The following is a 20,427-nucleotide window of genomic DNA, read 5'->3' as shown; positions in this document are numbered from 1 at the left end:
TGGGGAAGTTTTCTGCAATCACTTTATTGAGAATATTTTGAAGCCCTCTGCTCTGGTATTTGGCTCCTTCTTCTATTCCGATTATGCACAGATTATATCTCTTGTCTTTGTCCACTAGCTCCTGGATTAGTCTGCCCTGGAGCTTTACCGTTTCTTGGAGTGTGGTAATTTTCTGGTTCTTATTGGCTGCATCATCGTCCAAGAGAGAAATTCTGGCTTCCATATGGTCAATTCTTTGTGCTGTGGATTCAAGTGCGGAGTTTATGGATGTCAGAGAGCTATTTATGGTTGCCAGATCAGCTCTGATCGTGGAAATTTCTTCCTTTAAAGAGTTGTATTTTAAATCTATTTTTTCATGCATTTCACTTCTCAGGATGTTAAGATCTTCTTTGACGGAGGTTTGCACTGTATCCATTTTTGCTTCCATTTCTTTCTTTGCTTCCTGGATGTCCTTCGAGACTTCCACTCTGAACTCCTGGAATTGTTTTCTGATTTCGTTTCTGAGGCTTTCCATCATTTCTGTTAGCATAGCCTCAGTTGTTTTTTTATTTTCCATCTCCTCTTCAGTCGTGCTGCTTTTTGGAACTGGCGAGTTGGCTTGCCCTTTGATGAAATTTGTGATTTTTTTGTGTGATTTGCGCATCTGGAGATCTGAGGGTGGCTTCCCTGGTTTGGCTTTGTGCTGATTCCCACTGGTCTGTCAGTGGTAGACTTGTTTGTGTCCTGGCTCTGGGTTTGAGTTTGGCTGTTGAACCTTACTGCCCAGTGGGTGAGCGTGCCCGTCTCGGTTGTTGCCGCGGTGGTCACCCTCCCTGCACTTGGGGTTGGGTAGGTTCTGTGTCTTTCTCTGCAGGACAATGTCCCGCCGCTGTGTTGTGCTGACCCTAGCGTGCCCCTGGTGGGGGTCGCTGATTCAGCGTGGCCTGGAGGCTTTTCTCTTCTTTGGTTCTTTTTTCCACTGGGTACTTTGGTCAGAAGAGCTCACCTCTCAGATTGAGTATTGCTGCTGAGAGGCGGCTTGCCCCCCTGTGCGGAGTGTGCCTCCTGCGGGCGCTGCCTCTGGGGGGCCCTGCCCACCTGTGTGGCGGGTGTTGCAGCTTGTCTGCTTGTGTGGTCCCACAGGGGCTTGGGCAGACGATCCTCCTGCTGGAGGACTAGCACGCTGGCCCTCCGCGGGGCACGTGCGTGTGCACTCTAGTGCTTCCTTTGAGGGCGTGTTGACCCTGAGTTGTTGGAGAGTGCTTGTGCCCTCTCACGAGTTTGCTGTGTGGGGCGGTATGGGTGGGCCCCGGTAGGATCAAGTGTCCGGGCGCGGGTTGGTGCCCACAGACTCTGTGCCTCTGCTATGAGGGGGGCGTGTGATCGGACCCAGATGTCCCTGCTGGGCTGGTATTGTACACCGCGAGTCTGTGGTGGTTGTTCAAAAAGACCGTGAGGACCGGGTTGCCTCAGGTGGGCCCCTGCTGGGGAGGGGGCGGGCCCTCAGGGTAGGGAGGGAGCTCTAGCTCTTTGTAGGGTTTGGGTCTCTGCTAGGGCTGGTCTCCCATTTGGGTGTGTGTGTGGGGTAATGGGGAACTTACTGGTCCTGGATTGTGTGTGTGTCCTGCGTTGCTGTGGGCTTTTGGGGGCTGGGTGCCGGGGTGTGGCGATCGGTCGTTTGGTGGTGGCAGTCCCAGCACTCCCCGTCTGTGCCACCTGGTTCCCGGCCACTCGGTCCCGCGCCGCTGCCCAGCCACTCGGTCCCGTGCCGCAGTTCTCTCAGTTGTTTTGCGCTCCGTCTGGGTCCGTGGAACTCCTGGCGTGACTTTTCGGCTGTTGCTTCTCTGGTGGCTTAAAGTCTGTGGCCCTGCTTGCCAGCGCTGGGTCCCCTTTTCCAGCCTGGCCCTGTTCGGGCCAGGGTCGGCGGGTGGAGGGAGGGTACCCCAGAGATTTTCTGGCTCCGTGTAGGTTATAGGCTCTTCTTTTTTTGTCTTTTTTGTTTCCAGTGTTTCTCTGTTGCTTCTGGTTGTTGGGTTTGCTGGGTTCTTGATGGGGTGTTGGGTGCTGGAGTTCCCAGCTCACTATTCAGTTGGAGCGAGTTGGGGTACCTCCTTACTGTGGCGGCGCCATCTTCCCTCCCTGGGTAGTTTTTTGAAGATAGCAATTTCCTGAATTTCTAAGTCTAGAGGAACTTTGGCAGCCAGGTAGGGGGTTGAGGCAAGAGAATTGTGAGTCTAAGGCCCACCTAGGCTATGTATGGAGTCCCTCTCATTTAAAAAAAAAAAAGACAAATCCAGAGAAGCCTTGAGTTCATTCATGTCCTCAAATATGGGACACTCCTAGGATACATCGAGTGCTCAAAATGTTATGCATAGTAAGTAACTGGAAGATCATGTGGGTTACAGGGTTCGAGGGAGAAGATTCCACATCTCTCCAAGAGTCCACCACTCAGAGACAGTCTCAAGCAAAAAGATGGATTTATTGGGGAAGCAAAAAGCGAACTGACCAGCTGGGGACACAGCACAGACTTGGGAACTGAAATTGTGACCATAAAAGAAGAGCGGGCTGACCAGCCAGGGACACAGTGCAGACTCAGGCACTGACACTGTGACCCCGAGCAGTCCTAAAATTGGGGTTTATAAAGGTAAAAGTGTAGCACAGATGTAGGGGGTTGACGCAGGGGGTAGAGCAAGCAACAAACACGCCATTTACAGAAGCAGAATTTTGGGATCAGGTTGATCTGATAATCAAGATGGAATCAGCTCTATTCCCCCCAACATTTCCTACCTACAACATGTGATAAGAAATCATATTTTCCCAAAGCAATATTTGATAGCAGAAAATCTGAATTAAAAATAGTAAGACACTGATGTTTATATGTAAGAACAGTATGATAAATTAAAATTACCTATTGTTTATCAGTGACTCTGTTATGGATCTGAATTTGTCTGTTGAGATCCTAATTTGACTATTGGGAAATAAGGTCTTTAAGAAAGTAAAAGTTGGGCTGGGGATATGGCCTAGTGGCAAGAGTACTTGCCTCCTATACTTGAAGCCCTGGGTTCAATTCCCCAGCACCACATATACAGAAAACGGCCAGAAGTGGCGCTGTGGCTCAAGTGGCAGAGTGCTAGCCTTGAGCAAAAAGAAGCCTGGGACAGTGCTCAGGCCCTGAGTCCAAGGCCCAGGACTGGCAAAAAAAAAAAAAAAAAAAAAAAAAAAAGTAAAAATTGCTGGGTGCTGGTGGCTCACGCCTGTAATCCTAGCTACTCAAAAGGCTGAAAACTGAGGACTGAAGTTGAAAACCAGCAGGGAAGTCTGTGAGATTCTGTTGTTGGTTTTATTCCTGGGTTCTGGTGCTTGAACACGCTCTGGGCTCTGTCCCTGAGCCTCACTGTGCTCAAGGCTAGCACTCTACTACTTGAGCGACAGCACCACTTCCAGCTTTTTCTGAGTAGTTTATTGAGATAAGATTTCTCATGGACTTTCCTGCTTGGGTTGTCTTCGAACCAAGATCCTCAGATCTCAACCTCCTGAGTAGCTAGGATTACTGGCGTGAGCCACCAGCGTCTAGCTCTATGAGACTCTTATCTTCAATTAACCACTAAAAAGAAATAAAAGTAAAAATTAAGAAAAAGTTATAAGGATGGGTCTCTAATTTAACTGATGTTTATAAGAAGAAAAGACACCAGGAGTGTGAAGTCTCTGAAGCAGAAAGAGAGTCCTCATCAGAAGCCAAGTCCAAAGACACCTTGATCTTGGACATGGGGCTGCCAGAGCTGGGAAAAAAACGACGTCAGATATTTAAGAGGATAATCGTGGCATTCTATCCCACAGTCTAGGCAGACAAATACAAACATTAAACATCTCCATCACCTTACAAAGTGGAGAAGGGTATGGCCCCGGTGGCTTGTACCTGTAATCCTAGCTATCCAGGAGATTGAGACCTGAGAATCACAGTTCAAAGCCAGCCTAGGTAGGTTAAGTCTTTTTATTTTTATTTTTTGCCAGTCCTGGGCCTTGGACTCAGGGCCTATGCACTATCCCTGGCTTCTTTTTGCTCAAGGCTAGCACTTTGCTACTTGAGCCACAGCGCCCCTTCTGGCCATTTTCTATATATGTGGTGCTGGGGAATCGAACCCAGGGCCTCATGTATATAAGGCAAGCACTCTTGCCACTAGGCCATATCCCCAGCCCTAGGTTAAGTCTTAATCTCCAATTAACCACCCAAAAAACCAGAATTGGAGTTGTGGCTCACATGGCAGAGCCTTGAGTGAAAAAGGCAACCCAGAGCATAAGGCCCTAAGTTAAAACCCAAGTACTTCATGTGCTTACACATACCAACCAATAAGAATGTAAAGAAGGGAGAGGACACCACACATACCCTTCCTAGTATTGGGAGGATGGCCTCAAATTCCTTCTTTCCCACGTGCTTTCTTGTGAAAGAAAACTTTTGAAATAGTTCTTTTCTTTCTTTCTTTTTTTTTGCTGGAACTTGTGCTTGAACTCTGGGCATTGATATTGTTGCTGAGCTTCTCCAGTCAAGGCTGGCTCCCATTTACTAGAGTCACACATCCATTTCGAGTGTTCTGGTGGTTACTTAGAGATGAATCTCTGCAGAGGCTAGTTTTAAACCTCCACCCTCAAATCCCAGCCTCCTGAGTAGCTAGGATTACAAGTGTGAGCCACCTGCTCTGGGCTTAACTTCTGGCTTTTTACTGGTTAGGTGAAAATATCTCAGATTTGTCCACCATGACTGGCTTCCAAATGGGAATTCTGAGTAGCTAGGATTACAGGTGTGAGCCACTAGTGCCATGCGCAAGTATAGTTATAACAACCTTTCGATGGCCTTTTTTCTCCTTGTAGCTTTCACCTTTTCCTCAATTGGAAATTCCTCTAATGGGTCTAAGAGAAATGTGCTTACCACACCCCCATACATCTACACTGGAGGTACTTCCTGGGGTCTTCATCCCAATCAGCTGGCTCTTGAACATAGCTTGCTTCATCTCAGAAGCAACTATGGGGTGTGGCATTTTTCATGCTTAAACCTCTCCTGTGCTTAGATCAGGCCTCCCGAGGGTTGAAATCAACAGGCATGAGCCCCATGAGCTCCATTTTCCTATCAGTGGGTACTTGTGCTTAGCTTTTTTGCTCAAAGCTGGTGCACTAACACTTGACCCACATCTCCATTTCTGCCTTTTGGTGGTTATTAACTGGACCTAAGAGTCGCAGAACATTCCTGCCTGTGCTGCTTTAGCCTTGATTGCTAGATCTCTCAGCCCCTTGAGTAACATGAACCACCAGCGCCCAGAGAGGTTTTAATTTTTCTATTTCCGTCTATGTTTGGGGATATGAGAGTAAAGAGGAACAAAAAATGCAGCCTGTATTCCTCTCCAAAATAAGTGGGTTCTTTGTGAAAGTATTCTTGCCAAGGAGTGTGTGGGCCTCTTAAACTACCTCAATAAGTTAACCCAGTTTTCAAAGCTACCCTCACGCTTAATTATAATGTTTGGACCACATCCCACTTCGAGGTGGCAGGAGATAAAAGCCATCACCTTTAACCTCCTAGGCCGAGCGTGTCGACCTTCAGAGTAGGCATCTGTGACGCGTGGACAGGTCCACTACGGTCGTCTTTGCATCTGTCTTGATCTCAGTTCCCTTCCCTCAGCCAAACCATGAGAGTAAAACAACAAAAACCCTTCTTATAATCTGGGTTGTCTTTTCAGGAGGTCCGGATGCTGTCCTCTCTCAATCTCCTCCTCGGGTCCCAGACTAGAGGGAAGGAGGACAAGGCCCGGAAAGGCACCGCTGGGACTCGGGAGGTCTGAGCCCGGTCCCGCACGCGGCCCCTCCGCGCAGCGCCACCCCGTCCCGGTCACCGAGGACGTCCGGCCTCGCTCTCCAAATACCAAACAAAGCAGCCGCAGGACACCCGGATGTAGCCGGAGAGGGCCCCCTCGGGCCCGTCTGCGCATGCGCGCCCCGGGGAGCTGCGGGCCGGGAGACAGTTAGGCCGCGAAGCCACGCCCGCCGCGCGAACGGCTGTGCGCAGGCTCCGGGTTTCTAGTACTTTCGACGCGTCAGCAGACGCCGAGGACAGTTCGCGTCCGGACGTCGAAGGTGGCGGTTGTGCGCTCACTCGTCAGGAGCGCCCCGGAGCAGCCCCTCCCCGTCCGCGCTCCGAGAGGAAGGCGTCCGCCGCGGCTTTCTCTCCGTCTCGAGGGCGGCGTCCGCGGCCCGCAGTGAGTTCGGCGGCGCCGGGGGGGGGGGGGGGTCGAGGCCGCGCGGGGCCCCCGGGGGGAGGGCGAGGGCGAGGCCGTGGCGCGCGCCCGCGGGCGCCGCCTCCCGGGCGCCGCCCGACCGTGCCGCCTCCGCTTCCCCCGCAGACGCCGGCTTGTGTGCGGAAGGCCGCGGCCGCCATGCCTAACTACGTGAACGACCTGTGGCCCGGCTCCCCCCAGGACCAGGCGTCGCCCTCCACCTCGCGGTCCCGGAGCCGCTCCACGTCCCGGAGCTCCGCGCCCGGCTCCCGCGCCTCGAGCCGCTCGTCGTCCCGGAGTCGCAGCCGGCCCCGGCCTCGGCGCCACAGCCGCTCGCGCTCGCGCTCGCGCCGGCGTCAGCAGCGGAAGTACCGGCGCTATTCGCGCTCGTACTCGCGCAGCCGCTCGCGCTCGTACTCGCGCGGCCGCCGCTACCGGGAGCGCTACCGGGAGCGCTACCACGAGCGCCCGAGGCCGCACCGCCACTCCCGCAGCCGCTCGCGCTACGGCCGCTCGCGGGCCGACGACGCGCTGGTGCCGGGACGGCGCCGCTACGGCTTCGGCCGCACCCGGTACCCGGAGGAGCGCCCCCGGTGGCGAGCGCGGTCCCGGAGCCGATCGCGGAGCAGGACCCCCTTCCGGCTCACCGAGAAAGGTCGGGCGCCGCGCCACTTCCGCTTTCGGCTGGGCCGCCGGGCCGCCTCGGCCCCGGCCTTGTTTACTTCCTGCCAGCAGTTTGTTTTCCCAGGAGGGGGTGGGGACGGTCCCGAGTGGGTCGTCGGGAAAACCGCTGTGTACGTGGACGCCCAGTGTTAAAATAATAGGCCACGAGTCACCCTCTGGACCTTAATCCTAACGATCCGAGGGCAAGGACACAGCACAGCTTTCCTAAAGTTGATTGCTACTCAGCCAACTTGGGTTTCCCAGTACCTTATGAAGAAATTTGCATTAGCCATGGGTGTTAGTAACGTGTCTGTACTGGTTTTATAGTTAGGACAATTGGGCCATATGACGTCTGCAAGGAGTAATCCCTCAGGTTGAGAAATACATGAAGACAAGTCCAAGTCATAAAATTTAGAAAAAATGGAAAACTGGTTGTTAAGATTATGTAGGACTGCTGCTGCTTCTCAGCAAGATGAGGTAGAGGTTTTTGCTGGCCTGAGTTGGAGACAATGTCTGTCTTTCAGATCGAATGGAGCTGTTAGAAATTGCAAAAGCTAATGCAGCAAAAGCTTTGGGAACAACGAACATTGACTTGCCAGCCAGCCTCAGAACTATTGGTATAGCCAAAGAAAAAAGTCGTGGAACAGCCATGCCAAGTGGGGCAAAGTTCGAGGTAAGTTACTCTAGTTTTATTAGGATAAATCCATAGAAAGCTTACTGCCAGGAAGACCCGACTTAGCCATTTTTAATTTACCTTGTACTATCAAGTCTGATTTGCCAAAAACAAAGCAAATTTGACAAATGGCAGTCACACCCATGAAGTTGGGAGGTAATGAACTTTATTTTCAGTCACACTGTATTAGTACTTTCATAAGAACACAATATATTGTTGCTGGTACTTTAGTGATGTCTTATTATCATCAAATTTTTTCTTACTCTGGTCTTTATAGACCAAGAGTATTTTACCTGTATCTTTCAATTTCCACATTGTGTTCCCACAAGTCTGTGCTCAACATACAGTATAGTTTATCTGCTTTATTTCTGTCTTATAGAAATCATGAATGTGGTCTCCAGACAATGATGAAGAAAATCTGTTGGTAATTGATACATGGGCTAAAGCATCAGCGGTTTAACTTTACATTCACACACCAAAAGATCAGTTTTCTTGTTCCATGTGCATGCTAGAATTTGGGACAGGTACTGTTTTCATAGGTATAGTAAAGACACAGTTTTTAAATGAACCAAAGGAACACTTCTTAATGGTGGGGCATCTGTGGTATAGATGTCCCTTTCATAATATATGCAATATATTCCAGATGTTTTGAGAGATTGCAGAAGAGGAGGCCTGCTTCACTTGCAGATAAGTTTATTATAATTCTCCAGAAATATGCTGGATGTACACTGGAAAACTACACTATTTGCTGTTAATTGTATAGAATCTAAAGCTTAAAATCTGTAGCTTTAGAAGTCAAGGTAGAAGTTGATGGCAAAGTAAAAATAACTGGGATCCAGTTGTGGTTTTAGGATTAGACAAGTTTAGTTATTCAGGCAGTGAAGTGCCAAACTGGCAAAGCATTAACAGTTTATTTGAATTTGGAGCAGGTGAATGAAAAGTATGGGGAAGTGTGACCCGTTATTAAGTCAGTCTTGATTATGGGACAGCTCACCAGTGTGTGTGTTGTTTAGGTCATGGTGTATATGGTTGGGCTTCTGTTTATACAGTAATCATAAATCCAAAGATAACGCTTTTTAAAAAAATTATTTTTTTCTTGTCTGTCTAGCTGTCAGAAAAACAAATGGAAGATGGAACTAAAAGTCTCAGTGAAAAATCACCACAGCGAAGAAACATAGCTTTTAGTGCTAATGTAAGTGTGTGTAATTACTATCTACTCAGATTGGGTTCAGAATGTTACACATTTTCTGGGGGCTGGTGGCTTACCTATAATCCTACCTACTCATTGAGGTTGGAAGCCAGCTTGGGCTAGAAATAGTCCATGAGATACTTATCACCAACTAAGAACCAAAACTGGAGTGAAGTTGTGGTTCAGGTGGTAGAGCTTTATATCAGGAATGGCATCCAGGGCCTGATCAGTTCAAGCCCCATGAACAACACGCAGAAAACTTTTTTTTTTTGCTATTCCTGGGCCTTGAACTCAGGGCCTGAGCACTGTCCCTGGCTTCTTTTTGCTCAAGGCTAGCACTCTGCCACTTGAGCCACAGCGCCACTTCTGGCCATTTTCTGTATATGTGGTGCTAGGGAATTGAACCCAGGGCTTCATGTATATACGAGGCAAGCACTCTTGCCACTAGGCCATATTCCCTGTCCTGGATGTTTTCTGTATATGTGGTGCTGGGAAACAGAACACAGGGCTTCATGTATATGAGGCAAGCACTCTTGCCACTAGGCCATATCCCCAACCCTTGATAATGTGTCTTACGGAATTGTTATGTTTTATGAAAATATGAATATGTGTAATTTGTGTGTGAGAAGCTAATTTAATTTATTGCCTTACAGAATTCTGTTGCAAAGCCAATACAGAAAACAACTAAAGCCGCTGCTGAAGAAATATCTTCAGGACTGCCAAAGATAGATAAGAAAAAAAGTCCATATGGACTATGGATACCTGTCTAAAAGAAGAAAATTGACGGCTAAGATTGCCTAAAATTGCACTTTATTGCAAGTTTGTTTCTAGCATTATCTCAAGTCAGTTATCAATAATTGTTGCAATTAAAAAACCCATATAAAATATATGTACTTAATACCATTTTTAGGTTTCTCGAAGAGAGCATAAGTGGACCAGAGATTACATACAGGTGGGAGTCTTGTACATATACTTGTAAATATTGGCTAATATCAGTTGGTTTTGCAGAAGAGAAATTTGTAAGACACAGTGATTCAACTGTGTATGTTTTTGTATATTTGTTAATAAAATCGTGTTTTTATTATGTTTTTTAATGCATATGTTGCCTATATGAGTCTTTTTCAATAGACAAGCTAAAGGAATCATCTTGTGTTTAGAAGGCTTGTTCATCTTAAATCCAAAAAGTCAGTATAGGGCTTAGGCCTTAATTCATGTGGAGTACTTTTTGTTTATTTGGGCTTGAACCCGGCCTCTCCAAGTACTCTATTTAAAACAGTTGCTTAGCCAAGTGCTGGTGGCTCATACCTGTAACCCTAGCTACAGGCTGAGATTAAGGTGGGGAGGTAGGAGGAGGTCCAGATTTGAAGCTAGCTTGGGCAGAAGAGAGAATCCTCCAGTTGACCATCAAAAGCCAGACTGAAGGTGTGGCTTAAGTTGTAGCATGCCACCTGGCATACCCCAATAGTAGCAAAAAATAAAATAAAATCCATAGCCAGTTTTCAGTATCCACAAGCCAAAATTTCTGTCTTTCTGAAAAGGATAAATTACAAGATGTATTATAGAATATTTGACAAAGTCTGGAAGAAAAATTTAACACTATGAAACACTTAAATGTCCAGTAAGTATTTCTGGATATACATCTGTTGTCTGTTGTTATCATTTGGTCATGATCTTGGGCATAGCAACAAGGGAAATTTCTTTAGCTGCTTGTGTAAATGTCTTATTTCACAACTTGATTAAAAATAAGGAATACAGGGCTGGGGATATGGCCTAGTGGCTAGAGAGCTTGCTTCGTATACATGAGGCCCTGGGTTCGATTCCCCAGCACCACATATACAGAAAACGGCCAGAAGTGGTGCTGTTTGCTCAAGTGGCAAAGTGCTATCCTTGAGCAAAAAGGAAGCCAGGCACAGTGCTCAGGCCCTGAGTCCAAGGCACAGGACTGGCAAAAAAAGAAAAAAAAAAAAAAAGGAATACAAACTTGAGGATAGTGGATAGTAGAGAAAATGGGTCATTAAGGAATGAAAGGAAAAAGAGCAGTCTCAGGCTGAGAATATGGCCTAGCGGCAAGAGTGCTTGCCCTCGTATACATGAAGCCCTGGGTTCAAGTCCCCAGCACCACATATATAGAAAAAGGCCAGAAGTGGTGCTGTGGCTTAAGTGGCAGAGTGCTAGCCTTGAGCAAAAAGAAGCCAGGGAAAGTGCAGGCCCTGAGTGCAGGCCAAGGACTGGTTAAAAAAAAATAAAGCAATCTCAGGCATGCTTGAAGCTTAAGGGTGAAAGTGTCATATAAGACTAAGGCTGAGTTCCAGTGGTTCATTCCTGTAATCCTAATGACTCAAAGGCTAGGATTTGAAGACCTTGGTTCTATGCCAACCTGGGCAGAAAAGTCCACGAGACACTTCCAGTTAACCACCAAAAAGCCATTAGTGGAAATGTGGCTCATTGGTAGACAGTCAATCTTGTACAAAAAGAGTGCAAGACTGAGCTCAAGTCCCAATACTGGCACCAAAAAAAAAAAAAAAATCAGTGTGACAATTAAATTTTTGATAGTACGGATATATTTAACTCTTTATAAAATCAAAAAGTGGGACTGGGTTCGATTCCTCAGCACCACATATGTAGAAAAAAATAAGTGGCGCTGTGGCTCAAGAGGTAGATTGCTGGCCTTGAGCAAAAAGCAGCCAGGGACAGTGCTCAGAGTTTTAAGCCTCAGGACTAGCAAAAAAACCCCCAAAAAACCAAAGTGCTGGGTGCCAGTGGCTCATACCTATAATCCTAGCTACCCAGGAGGAAAGTCCAAGAGACTCATCTCTAATAAACCACTCGAAAATGGGAAGTGATGCTGTGGCTCAAAGTGGTAGAGTGCTAGCATTGAGCAAAAGAAGCTCAGGGACCGGGCCCAGGCCCTGAGATCAAGCCTCATGACTGACAAAAAAAGCAAGCCGGGTGCTGGTGGCTCACACCAGTAATCCTAGCTACGCCACTGAGATCTGAGCAGCCTGGGCAGGAAACTCAACAAACTACCCAAAAAAGCTGGAGGTGGCACTGTGGCTTAAGTGATGGAGTGCTCCCCTTGAGCAAAAGAAGCCCAGGGACAGTGCCCAGGCCGAGTTCAAAACCCAGGACCAGTAGAAAAAAAAAAACAACTTTCTTCCATTTCCCAGGGGATGGATAATAAAAACTCTCCGTACTTAAAGCTCATTCCTGCTTTAATCTTTGTACCTAGATTATTTCATTTGGACGACTACATTTTTTTTTGGCAGTGCTGGGCCTTGAACTCCAGCCCTGGATGACTACTTTGGCACTTCTGTGTGTAACTAGTGCAGAAAACAATTTCACTTTATATAACATGAATATATATATATATATATATATCCATTATATAGCAACACCTTTCTGCATTTTATTTGTATTTTGTGTTTATGTGGTACCAAGGAATCGAACCCAGGGCCTCACACATGCTACACAAGCGCTCTCACTAAGGCACGTTCCTTGCCAACCTAACTGCTGCTTGCTAATGTTGGCGCTGCGGCAACAGGTTCGAAGCTGGGGGAGGGAAGAGTACCTTGGGGCGGTCCTGCTTCGCTGGAGCCTTTTGCGGCTGCGCTTGACCTTGTTCAATGAGAAAACGCCTTGTGGGCAGGGATTGGTCTTGGGTTCCTGTCAACGTCCGGAAGGGGAGGAGCTTGCAGCAGCTTATTTGTACAAAGGCCTACGGAAGTGCTTCGCGTTGTTGCCGGAAGTAGGAAGAGGAAGGCGGTGATGGCGGCTGCGACTGATGTCCAGAAGGTGGGTGCTGTCAGCCCTACCCCGGGGATTGTGTTGATCAGGCTTCTGGGGAGAGGGAGGAACCAAAAACGAAGGCGGAACCGGGTGCTGCGTCAGGACGGCACTCGACACTGGGAGTTCAGGATGGCAGTCGAGGGCCTGGCCCGGCCTGCCGGAGCCCGTCCGTTCTCGGCCGGGGAAGAGCTGAGCTGAGCTCTGCCTGACGTCGGCTCCTTTTGCCGTAGGTGCCGGCAGACCGCACGGAGGAGGAGCCCGGCACGGCGACCGAGGAGCTGGCTGCCCAGAAGCGCGAACAGAGACTGCGTAAATTCAGAGAGCTGCACCTGAAGCGGGTGAGTTGCGGGAGAGGCCAGCTCGGTCTCGTCACCTGGCTAGGCCTGGCCTGCGCGCCTAACTCGGCGGAACTGGCTCTCCCCCTTGCGATGGGCGCTATCCCTGTGGGTCGCAATCTTCATCACGTCCAGATCACTTTGAGAACTTGTGAAACATGTCTACTTGCTCCCCCATTTCTTTCCTCGCCTCCAAGCTGAGTTATTTGGGCTTGATTTAGCAATCTTTTATTCACAGCTTCCCTGCCTTATCATTTGCACAAACTCTTCCTTTTGCCCAGAGAAATATGTAGATCTAGAAGTGGGAAGAGACTTGTGAAGTGCCAGTATGAGTGTTTCTTTGTCCCCAGATATTTAAGATTGGTGGGGGTGTGGGGGTGGTGGTGGTGTGTGCTCACGCCAGTAGTGAAGCTTGAAGTTGGCCTGGGTGCTATCTTCGAGCTTTTACCAACGCAAGGCTAGTGCTCTACCACAGAGCCACAGCTCCACTTCCTGCTCTTTAGTGGTTAGTTGTAGATAAGCCTCTTGAGGACTTTTCTGTCTGAGCTGGCCTTGAACTGGTGATCCTCACACTTCAGCTTCCCAAGTAGTTAGGTTTACAGGCATGAGCCACTGTTTCCTGGCTACTACTCACTTATTACCAACTATTGTGTCACTGTATTACTTCTGCCTGTTACATAAAAATCTAACCTCCTTAATCATAGAATGTCCTTTCTGCCTGCCCAGTGCCCAGGCCAGTGCCTTGAATCTTACCCCAGTCATCAGATGAACTCAAGTCTTGTCACCAGCCCCATTTAACACTGTCATTCAAATGGTCTGCATGCTTTGCCCTCTCCTTCAGACTCAGCTTTATTTGACTACAAGCTTAAGTACACCACCAGAACCAATAGTGTATGACAGTGGCATTGTTTTCCTCCCTTCTTTTTTGAGGTGCTAGGGAGCAAACTCAGGGCTTTCATCATGCTGGGTAAGCTCTGTACCACTGAGCCACACCCTTAGTCACTACAGTATCTTCTGTCAAGAAATTAGTCTAATAAACAAATATGATTTAATATTAAGGACTGTGTAAAGAACACATGTCTCACAGGAGACTGAGATCTGAAGGATTGTGGTTTGAAGCCAGCCAGGGCAGAAAAAGTCCAAGTTAAGCAGCAAAATGCTGGACTGGAGGAATGACTGATATGGTAGAGACTAGCTATGAGCAAGAAAGCTGACTCTCAATTTCTGTATGGGGAACAGGAAATGAATTATTGCTTACTTTTTCTGTTTTTCTCTACTTTAATCCTGTTATGCCCAAATAAAACCTTGCTGAAACTTCAAAACAAAAGCAATAAAACCAAGAAAGCCAAGCAAAAGTCAGAGGCTCTTAGTTCAAACCTTGATACCAGCAACAACAATAACTACAACAAGCTGGGCCCTGGTGGCTCATACCTGTAATCTTAGCTACTCAGGAGGCCGAGATCTGAGGATCTCTGCTTTAAGTCAGCCCATGCAGGAAAATCTGTGAAGCTTATCTCAAATTAACCACCAAAAAAGCAGAAGTAGCACTGTGGTTCAAGTGGTAGAGTGCTAGCCTTGAGCAAAAAAAAAGTCAGAGACAGTAGCCAGGCCTTGAGTTTGAGCTTTGGGACCCCCCCCAGCTCTCCCCCCCCCAAACAAAAAAGAGATAACTTATACCTAATACCTATACTGTGTCACTGTGTACCCTTTAGGCTATTTCTTTGCTTAAATTCATTTGCTGGCTTTTTATTGCTTGTAGGGAAAAGGGGTCACCTTGTCAATGTGTCCTACTTGGTCCTCTTCTAAGAAGGCAAGATGTATTTGGATTTCATCATGTTTCATCTGACAGTCCTTATTATCATTTTTTAATTATCTTTGAGACAAGGTTTTACTGTTTAGCCCAGCCTGATGGGACTTTCCACAATCTTCCTGCCTCTGCTTCTTGATTACTGGGATTACAGGCCTGGGCCACCCTGCCTGCCTCTGACAGTGGTGTTTTTTGTTTTTGTTTTTTCTAGAATGAAGCTCGTAAGTTAAACCATCAGGAAGTAGTGGAAGAAGATAAAAGACTTAAGTTGCCTGCAAACTGGGAAGCAAAAAAAGCTCGTTTGGAATGGGAACTACGGGAAGAAGAAAAGAAAAAGGTTAGGAAGTGCTTCACTGTGTCCATCAGCCATTTCTTCCACCACACTCTTATCTCTTGTCTTAACAAGGCTCTGTCTGCTCTTTACCTGCGGCCAGGCCACACTGTGGGCAGGTTACTTAACCTCGGTGTGCCTCTGTTTTTATCTCTAAAACCGGGACTCTAATAATTATTTGAGCAAATTTTTAATTCATTGTGTTAATGCAGGCAAAATACCTAAAACAGGGTCTGATCATTACTAAGGCACTTGGTAAGTTTTGTGTGCTCTGCTCTTACTAAAGTACCATAACAAGTTCCCAAATTCCCTTCATATAGTTATCACTTAAAAGAAAAATTGTAAAGGACTGGAGGCATGGATCAAGTGATAGAGCACATTCCTGCTAAGCTCGAGGCGTGGTAGTTGCTCACATATAATCCAGGCATATTCAAATCTACCAATCCACCCATGTGGCTGTTGTTTCCAGGAATGTGCAGCAAGAGGAGAAGACTATGAGAAAGTGAAGTTGCTGGAGATCAGTGCGGAGGATGCAGAGAGATGGGAGAGGAAAAAGAAGAGGAAAAACCCCGACCTAGGGTTTTCAGGTAGAAGTGACCACTTGAACTTGACTTTGCTGAGCAGAGCTGTTACACGGCAGGATTTCCGGGTCACAGAGCAACTCCCCTGTGGTATTCCTCCCTGTGGTATTCTCCAATAGGCCAGGAAAAGTGCAAAACCTAAACAGACTGCACTTCCATCAGCTGCCTATTCTTCCTCTTTGTGGTAAAATTAAATCCATAGCAATGCCCAAATAAGGACATGTGTCATCCGGATTCTAATTTGCTTCCTAGATTACGCCGCCGCCCAGTTGCGCCAGTATCATCGGTTGACCAAGCAGATCAAACCTGACATGGAAGCCTATGAACGACTGAGAGAAAAGCAGTAAGTCTGCAGGCTTAACATAGGTCTACCCTCCTGAGGGCGTGGAGGACTTGTGCTTGCATACACATTACTACAGGCTGGCTTCATTAGAGGTGGGGAGTGTCAGCTGCTAAGGATGGCATCTGTGTTGACAGCATGATTTGTTGCTCTCTGAAGAGCCAGCCACTTGGTTTCTTGTTGAGCCAGACCTTCTAAGACCTGAGTGTTAAGTGCTTCACGCCAGGTTACCATATTGGGTGGTAGGCCTGAGCCTGGGGTGGTGGTCTTACTTGCTCACCTGTGCTGCTGTGGTATGAAAGCAGATCCCCATGAACCTAATGTCCCCATAAAAATTCTCCAGGGCGGATGTGTGTGGTGGGCTGTATATGTAGACGCTTGCTTTAGTGGAAAGCCTGAGCTTGGAAGTTCTGATTCCAATCGTTGTGATCTTAGTCAAGTCCTTCACCTCTGGCCATTGGCTCATTCTTCTGAAGATGAGGGTGTTTTCTTAGTTGCTTTTTTGTTGTTGTTGATCGTGGGCCTTGAATTCAGGGCCTGCGCACTGTCCCTGAGCTCTTTTGCTCAAGGGTAGTGCTCGTCCACTTTGACTCATAGCTCCACTTCTGAGCTTTTGGTGGTTAATTGGAGGTAAGAATTTCATGGAGTTTTCTGCCTGGCCTGGTTTTGAACCACGATTATCAGATCTCTGCTTCCTGAGTAGCTAGGACTATAAGCATGAGCCACTGGTATCTGGCTTCTTAGTTCTTGCTAATCCCCTCTCCCTCCTTCCTTTTCTTCCCTCTCTCCCACAGTAAATATATCCCACAGCAAATATGTATGTGTGTGTGTGTTTTTCTTTTGGCCAGTCCTGGGCCTTGAACTCAGGGCCTGAGCACTGTCCCTGGCTTCTTTTTGCTCAAGGCTAGCACTCTGCCACTTGAGCCACAGCGCCACTTCTGGCCGTTTTCTGTATATGTGGTGCTGGGGAATTGAATCCAGGGCCTCATGTATACGAGGCAAACACTGCATTCTTGCCACTAGGCCATATCCCCAGCCCCCCCCCTTTTTTTTTGTTGCCAGTCCTGGGGCTTGAACTCAGGGCCTGGGCATAGTCCCTGGCTTCTTTGTCTTGAGCCACAGTGCCACTTCCGGCTTTTTCTGTGTATGTGCTACTGAGGAATTGAAGCCAGGGCTTCATGTATGCTAGGCAAGCACTCTACTGCTGAGCCACATTCCCAACAATTTTTTATTTTTGTGTCTGTCCTTGGGCTTGAACTCAGTGCCTGCTGTTGCTGAGCTTCTTTTGCTCAGAGCTAGCACTCTATTACTGGAACTATAGCGGCACTTCTGGCCTTTTTTTGGTGGTTTAATGGTAGGTAAGAGTCTCACAGACTTTACTCTCTCGGCTGAACCACAATCTCGCGATCTTAGCCCTTAGTCCTAAGTAGCCAGGATTTCAGGCGTGAGCCACCAGCACCTGACTTATATGTGTATATTTTATTTTGTTGTTCACCACGCGGTGTGGTCTGATTTAAGACTTGAGGCTGGCGTACTTGACACAGGTTATTTGCTGTCTTCCAGTGGAGAGGAGTTTTTCCCAACATCCAACAGTCTTCTTCATGGGACACACGTGCCTTCCTCCGAGGAGATTGATAGGATGGTCGTAGACCTGGAGAAACAGTAAGTGCTGGGAGGGCTGCGTGCGCCGGCTCGGACGTGCTCGCGTGACTTCAACAGGCAGAGGCAGGCTCGCTCGTTCTGACCCCGTGTCTGATGGTTTGGGAGCAGGGCTGGACTCTCTGTGGTCTGAAGTGGAGATGCTCTTGAAGTGTATTAGCCAGCTTTCTGTCCCTGTGACAAAATACCCCAAATACACAACTTGAGGAGGAAGGGCTTCTTTCGGCTCATGGCTTCAGAGACTTCAGTCCATGGTTCGTGGCCAGGGGCTTTGAGCCTGGTCGAGGAAGCAACGTGTGCGTGTGCGCGCGTGTGTGCGCTCGGGGTTCCAATAGCCCTTTCCAGGCACGTCCACAGCAACCTGACTGCCTGGGCCCCCACTTCTCAACAGCACCACGGCCTGGGGACTAAGCCTTCCACCCATAGACCTTCACGGCGGGGCCCCTTCCAGATCCCACCTGAGTAGTTGTGATTGAAGAAGCTAGGCCTAAAGAAAGCCATTCTCCAAGAGCCTTTACTCCACTGTGTGAAGAGGGAAGCAGGTTCTAGTCACTGTACCCCAGTCATGTCTGCTGCTGAGGCTGACACTGGGCATAGATAGCATAGTGCAGTGTGTGCTGAGTCATTGCGGGCGTGCAAGCCCCTCACGCACACGCGTGCATTTGCTGGGTTGTGAGCTGTCACGTAATTGATAACGGTCTTAAGTCGTACTTCACTCACACGACCCTCATTGGTGCCAGTGCTCTCTGGACGCACTCCGGGTGAGAGCGGGCATGGCCCATTCCCTCCCCACTTCTGCTGCCAGCTAGTCCTTTCCACTCGAGTGTGCTCCTGGCTCCCCCGAGTGTGCCAGTCTGATGTACCGATTCTGCTCTGAACCTCTGGGTCAGGACACTTCTGACTTTGTACATGGCTTCCTTCCCCCAGAATTGAGAAGCGAGACAAATACAGCCGGAGACGCCCCTACAACGACGATGCCGACATCGACTACATTAACGAGAGGAACGCCAAGTTCAACAAGAAGGCTGAGCGCTTCTATGGCAAGTACACGGCCGAGATCAAGCAGAACCTGGAGAGAGGGACGGCCGTGTAAGCCCTCAGGAGCCATGCGGAGCCTAGGATGGCATGAGCTTCCTTCCCACAGACTGCACTTCTCAGAGCCAGAGCCGGAGCGCTGTCTGCCCTTCCACCCAGATTTTCTAAATAAATGTCTTTTCTTCAATGCGCACTTCCCCATCCGTGTGCTTGGATGGAAGGTGTATTTCTTGCAGTGAGGTTGTTTTTGTAAAACGCTACTTTGTATAAACCCTAACTATATTATTTTTCTATCTATCTGGAATGTGTACGGCTGTTTGTGAGGCCTTTGGGCTCAGGATTGCTAGCATGGCCCCCATCAGCCCTGCCACTCAGTGTTGATCGCATCTGCAGCTGGGCTGTGGAGTCACTGGGGAGGGAGTGGGGGGGGTGCGCAGTGAGGATGGCGGGGAGTGGGGCGTCTGCAGGCTGCCGGGGACCATGGCGAGGGAGGCACAGAATTCCTCCATGAAGGGCACTGTGCACGGTTTGATTTGTAAAGAGCAATAAATGCTTTGGAATAGAATCCTTCCTAGTACATTGTTTTTGGTTGACAACAAAGGTTGGAATATATACATGTTTATATATACGTGAACATGTCTTCATGTGTTTTCATGATGGGGCATCGCAGACATATTCAAACAAGGACTGGAGGTGTGCTCGGTGGTAGAATGTTCCCCCAGCTCTGGGAGGAAAAATCAAGAAAAGAATGGCTGGGCTTGGTGACTCACGCTTGTAATCCCAGCTGCCCAGACTCTGGAGGGATTGTGTTGAGGTCAGCTCATGTAAAAAGTGGAGACCTCATCTCAGTGAATACGCCGGCTGTGGTGCTTCATGTCTAACTCCAGCTATGTGAGGGGCATGGGTAGCAGGGCGTTGGTCTGAAGCTACCCATGGGTAAAAAGCAACACCATGTCTGGAAAGTAACTACAGCTTATGTGGCAAAGTACCTGTCTAGCAAGCATGAGTCCCCGAGTTCAAAACCCCAGTACCACCAAAAAGGACACGCCTTTATATTCAGTACAATATCAACTCTTGGTCATTCTTGCTTTCTCTCTGTCAACCTCCTGTACTTCTGGGTTCTTTTGAAATGTCTTTAAGTTCATTGTGTATCTCTGAAAGGAAAAGTCTTAAAAGTCAGCAGTCTACGCTCTTGAAGGCAGTAGTTCTGTGTTCATAAAAGTCCAGAAGAGGGCTGGGAATATGGTCTAGTGGCAAGAGTGCTTGCCTCGTATATATGAAGCCCTGGATTCGATTCCTCAGCACCACATATATAGCAAAGGCCAGAAGAGGCGCTGTGGCTCAAGTGGCAGAGTGCTAGCCTTGAGCAAAAAGAAGCCAGGGACAGTGCTCAGGCCCTGAGTCCAAGCGCCAGGACTGGCAAAAAAAGAAAAAAAAAAAAAGTCCAGAAGGATGATTTGTTAGCTAAAATATTAAATATCTTTTTTTTTTTTTTTAAATTGGTTGTGGGGCTTGAACTCTGGGCCTGGGCACTGTTCCTGAGCTCTTCAGCTCAAGGCTAGTGCTCTACTACTTGAGCCACAGCGCCATATCCAGCTTTCTGGTGGTTAGTTGGAAATAAGAGTCTTACGAACTTCCCTGCCTGGGTTGGCTTTGAACTGTGGTCCTCAGATCTCAGCCTCCTGAGTAGCTAGGACTACAGGTGTGAGCCATCAGTGCCCAGCTAAAATATTAAATATCTAATTCAGGTATTCCAAATTCAATCCAAAAGAGGAAATTTCATCGTAAG

General features: G+C 48.1%; 2 protein-coding genes across 4 annotated transcripts; both read left to right on the top strand.

Moving 5' to 3' along the window:
* Window positions 1-6,050: 6,050 nt before the first annotated feature.
* On the top strand, window positions 6,051-9,862 carry Rsrp1 (arginine and serine rich protein 1). Of its 3 annotated transcripts, XM_048350537.1 has the most exons (6): window positions 6,090-6,221; window positions 6,366-6,652; window positions 6,734-6,894; window positions 7,427-7,575; window positions 8,684-8,767; window positions 9,418-9,862. In XM_048350537.1, exons 2-6 carry the CDS (start codon window positions 6,399-6,401, stop codon window positions 9,532-9,534), a joined length of 765 nt encoding a protein of 254 aa, XP_048206494.1. In that variant the 5' UTR covers window positions 6,090-6,221; window positions 6,366-6,398; the 3' UTR covers window positions 9,535-9,862. The 3 variants fall into 3 exon arrangements, 2 of the variants coding, with proteins under 2 accessions (XP_048206495.1, XP_048206494.1); XM_048350538.1 differs by having other exon boundaries at window positions 6,051-6,221; window positions 6,366-6,894; XR_007211535.1 differs by having other exon boundaries at window positions 6,366-6,894; window positions 7,427-7,999; window positions 9,418-9,497.
* Window positions 9,863-12,400: 2,538 nt separating this feature from the next.
* Syf2 (SYF2 pre-mRNA splicing factor) lies at window positions 12,401-19,203 on the top strand. The gene is made up of 7 exons (XM_048350535.1): window positions 12,401-12,556; window positions 12,781-12,888; window positions 14,904-15,029; window positions 15,493-15,610; window positions 15,857-15,947; window positions 17,508-17,606; window positions 18,531-19,203. The coding sequence occupies exons 1-7, from the start codon at window positions 12,530-12,532 to the stop codon at window positions 18,694-18,696; spliced, it is 735 nt and encodes a 244-aa protein (XP_048206492.1). The 5' UTR covers window positions 12,401-12,529; the 3' UTR covers window positions 18,697-19,203.
* The last annotated feature ends 1,224 nt before the right edge of the window (window positions 19,204-20,427 follow it).

The sequence above is a fragment of the Perognathus longimembris genome, chromosome 7 (assembly GCF_023159225.1).
Source record: "Perognathus longimembris pacificus isolate PPM17 chromosome 7, ASM2315922v1, whole genome shotgun sequence".
In the NCBI taxonomy this organism is placed as follows: domain Eukaryota; kingdom Metazoa; phylum Chordata; class Mammalia; order Rodentia; family Heteromyidae; genus Perognathus; species Perognathus longimembris.
Note: the sequence above shows the minus strand (reverse complement) of the source record. Positions and strands in the feature narration are given on the sequence as shown.

Bases quoted from the DNA above. Each gene is read 5' to 3' on its own strand.
- Rsrp1 (XM_048350538.1), top strand. From the start codon at position 6,399: ATGCCTAACTACGTGAACGACCTGTGGCCCGGCTCCCCCCAGGACCAG. The intron at 6,895-7,426 runs GTCGGGCGCCGC...TCTGTCTTTCAG, and splicing joins CTTCCGGCTCACCGAGAAAG to ATCGAATGGAGCTGTTAGAA. The intron at 7,576-8,683 runs GTAAGTTACTCT...TTGTCTGTCTAG, and splicing joins CAAGTGGGGCAAAGTTCGAG to CTGTCAGAAAAACAAATGGA.
- Syf2 (XM_048350535.1), top strand. From the start codon at position 12,530: ATGGCGGCTGCGACTGATGTCCAGAAG. The intron at 12,889-14,903 runs GTGAGTTGCGGG...TGTTTTTTCTAG, and splicing joins GAGAGCTGCACCTGAAGCGG to AATGAAGCTCGTAAGTTAAA. The intron at 15,030-15,492 runs GTTAGGAAGTGC...TGTTGTTTCCAG, and splicing joins GGGAAGAAGAAAAGAAAAAG to GAATGTGCAGCAAGAGGAGA.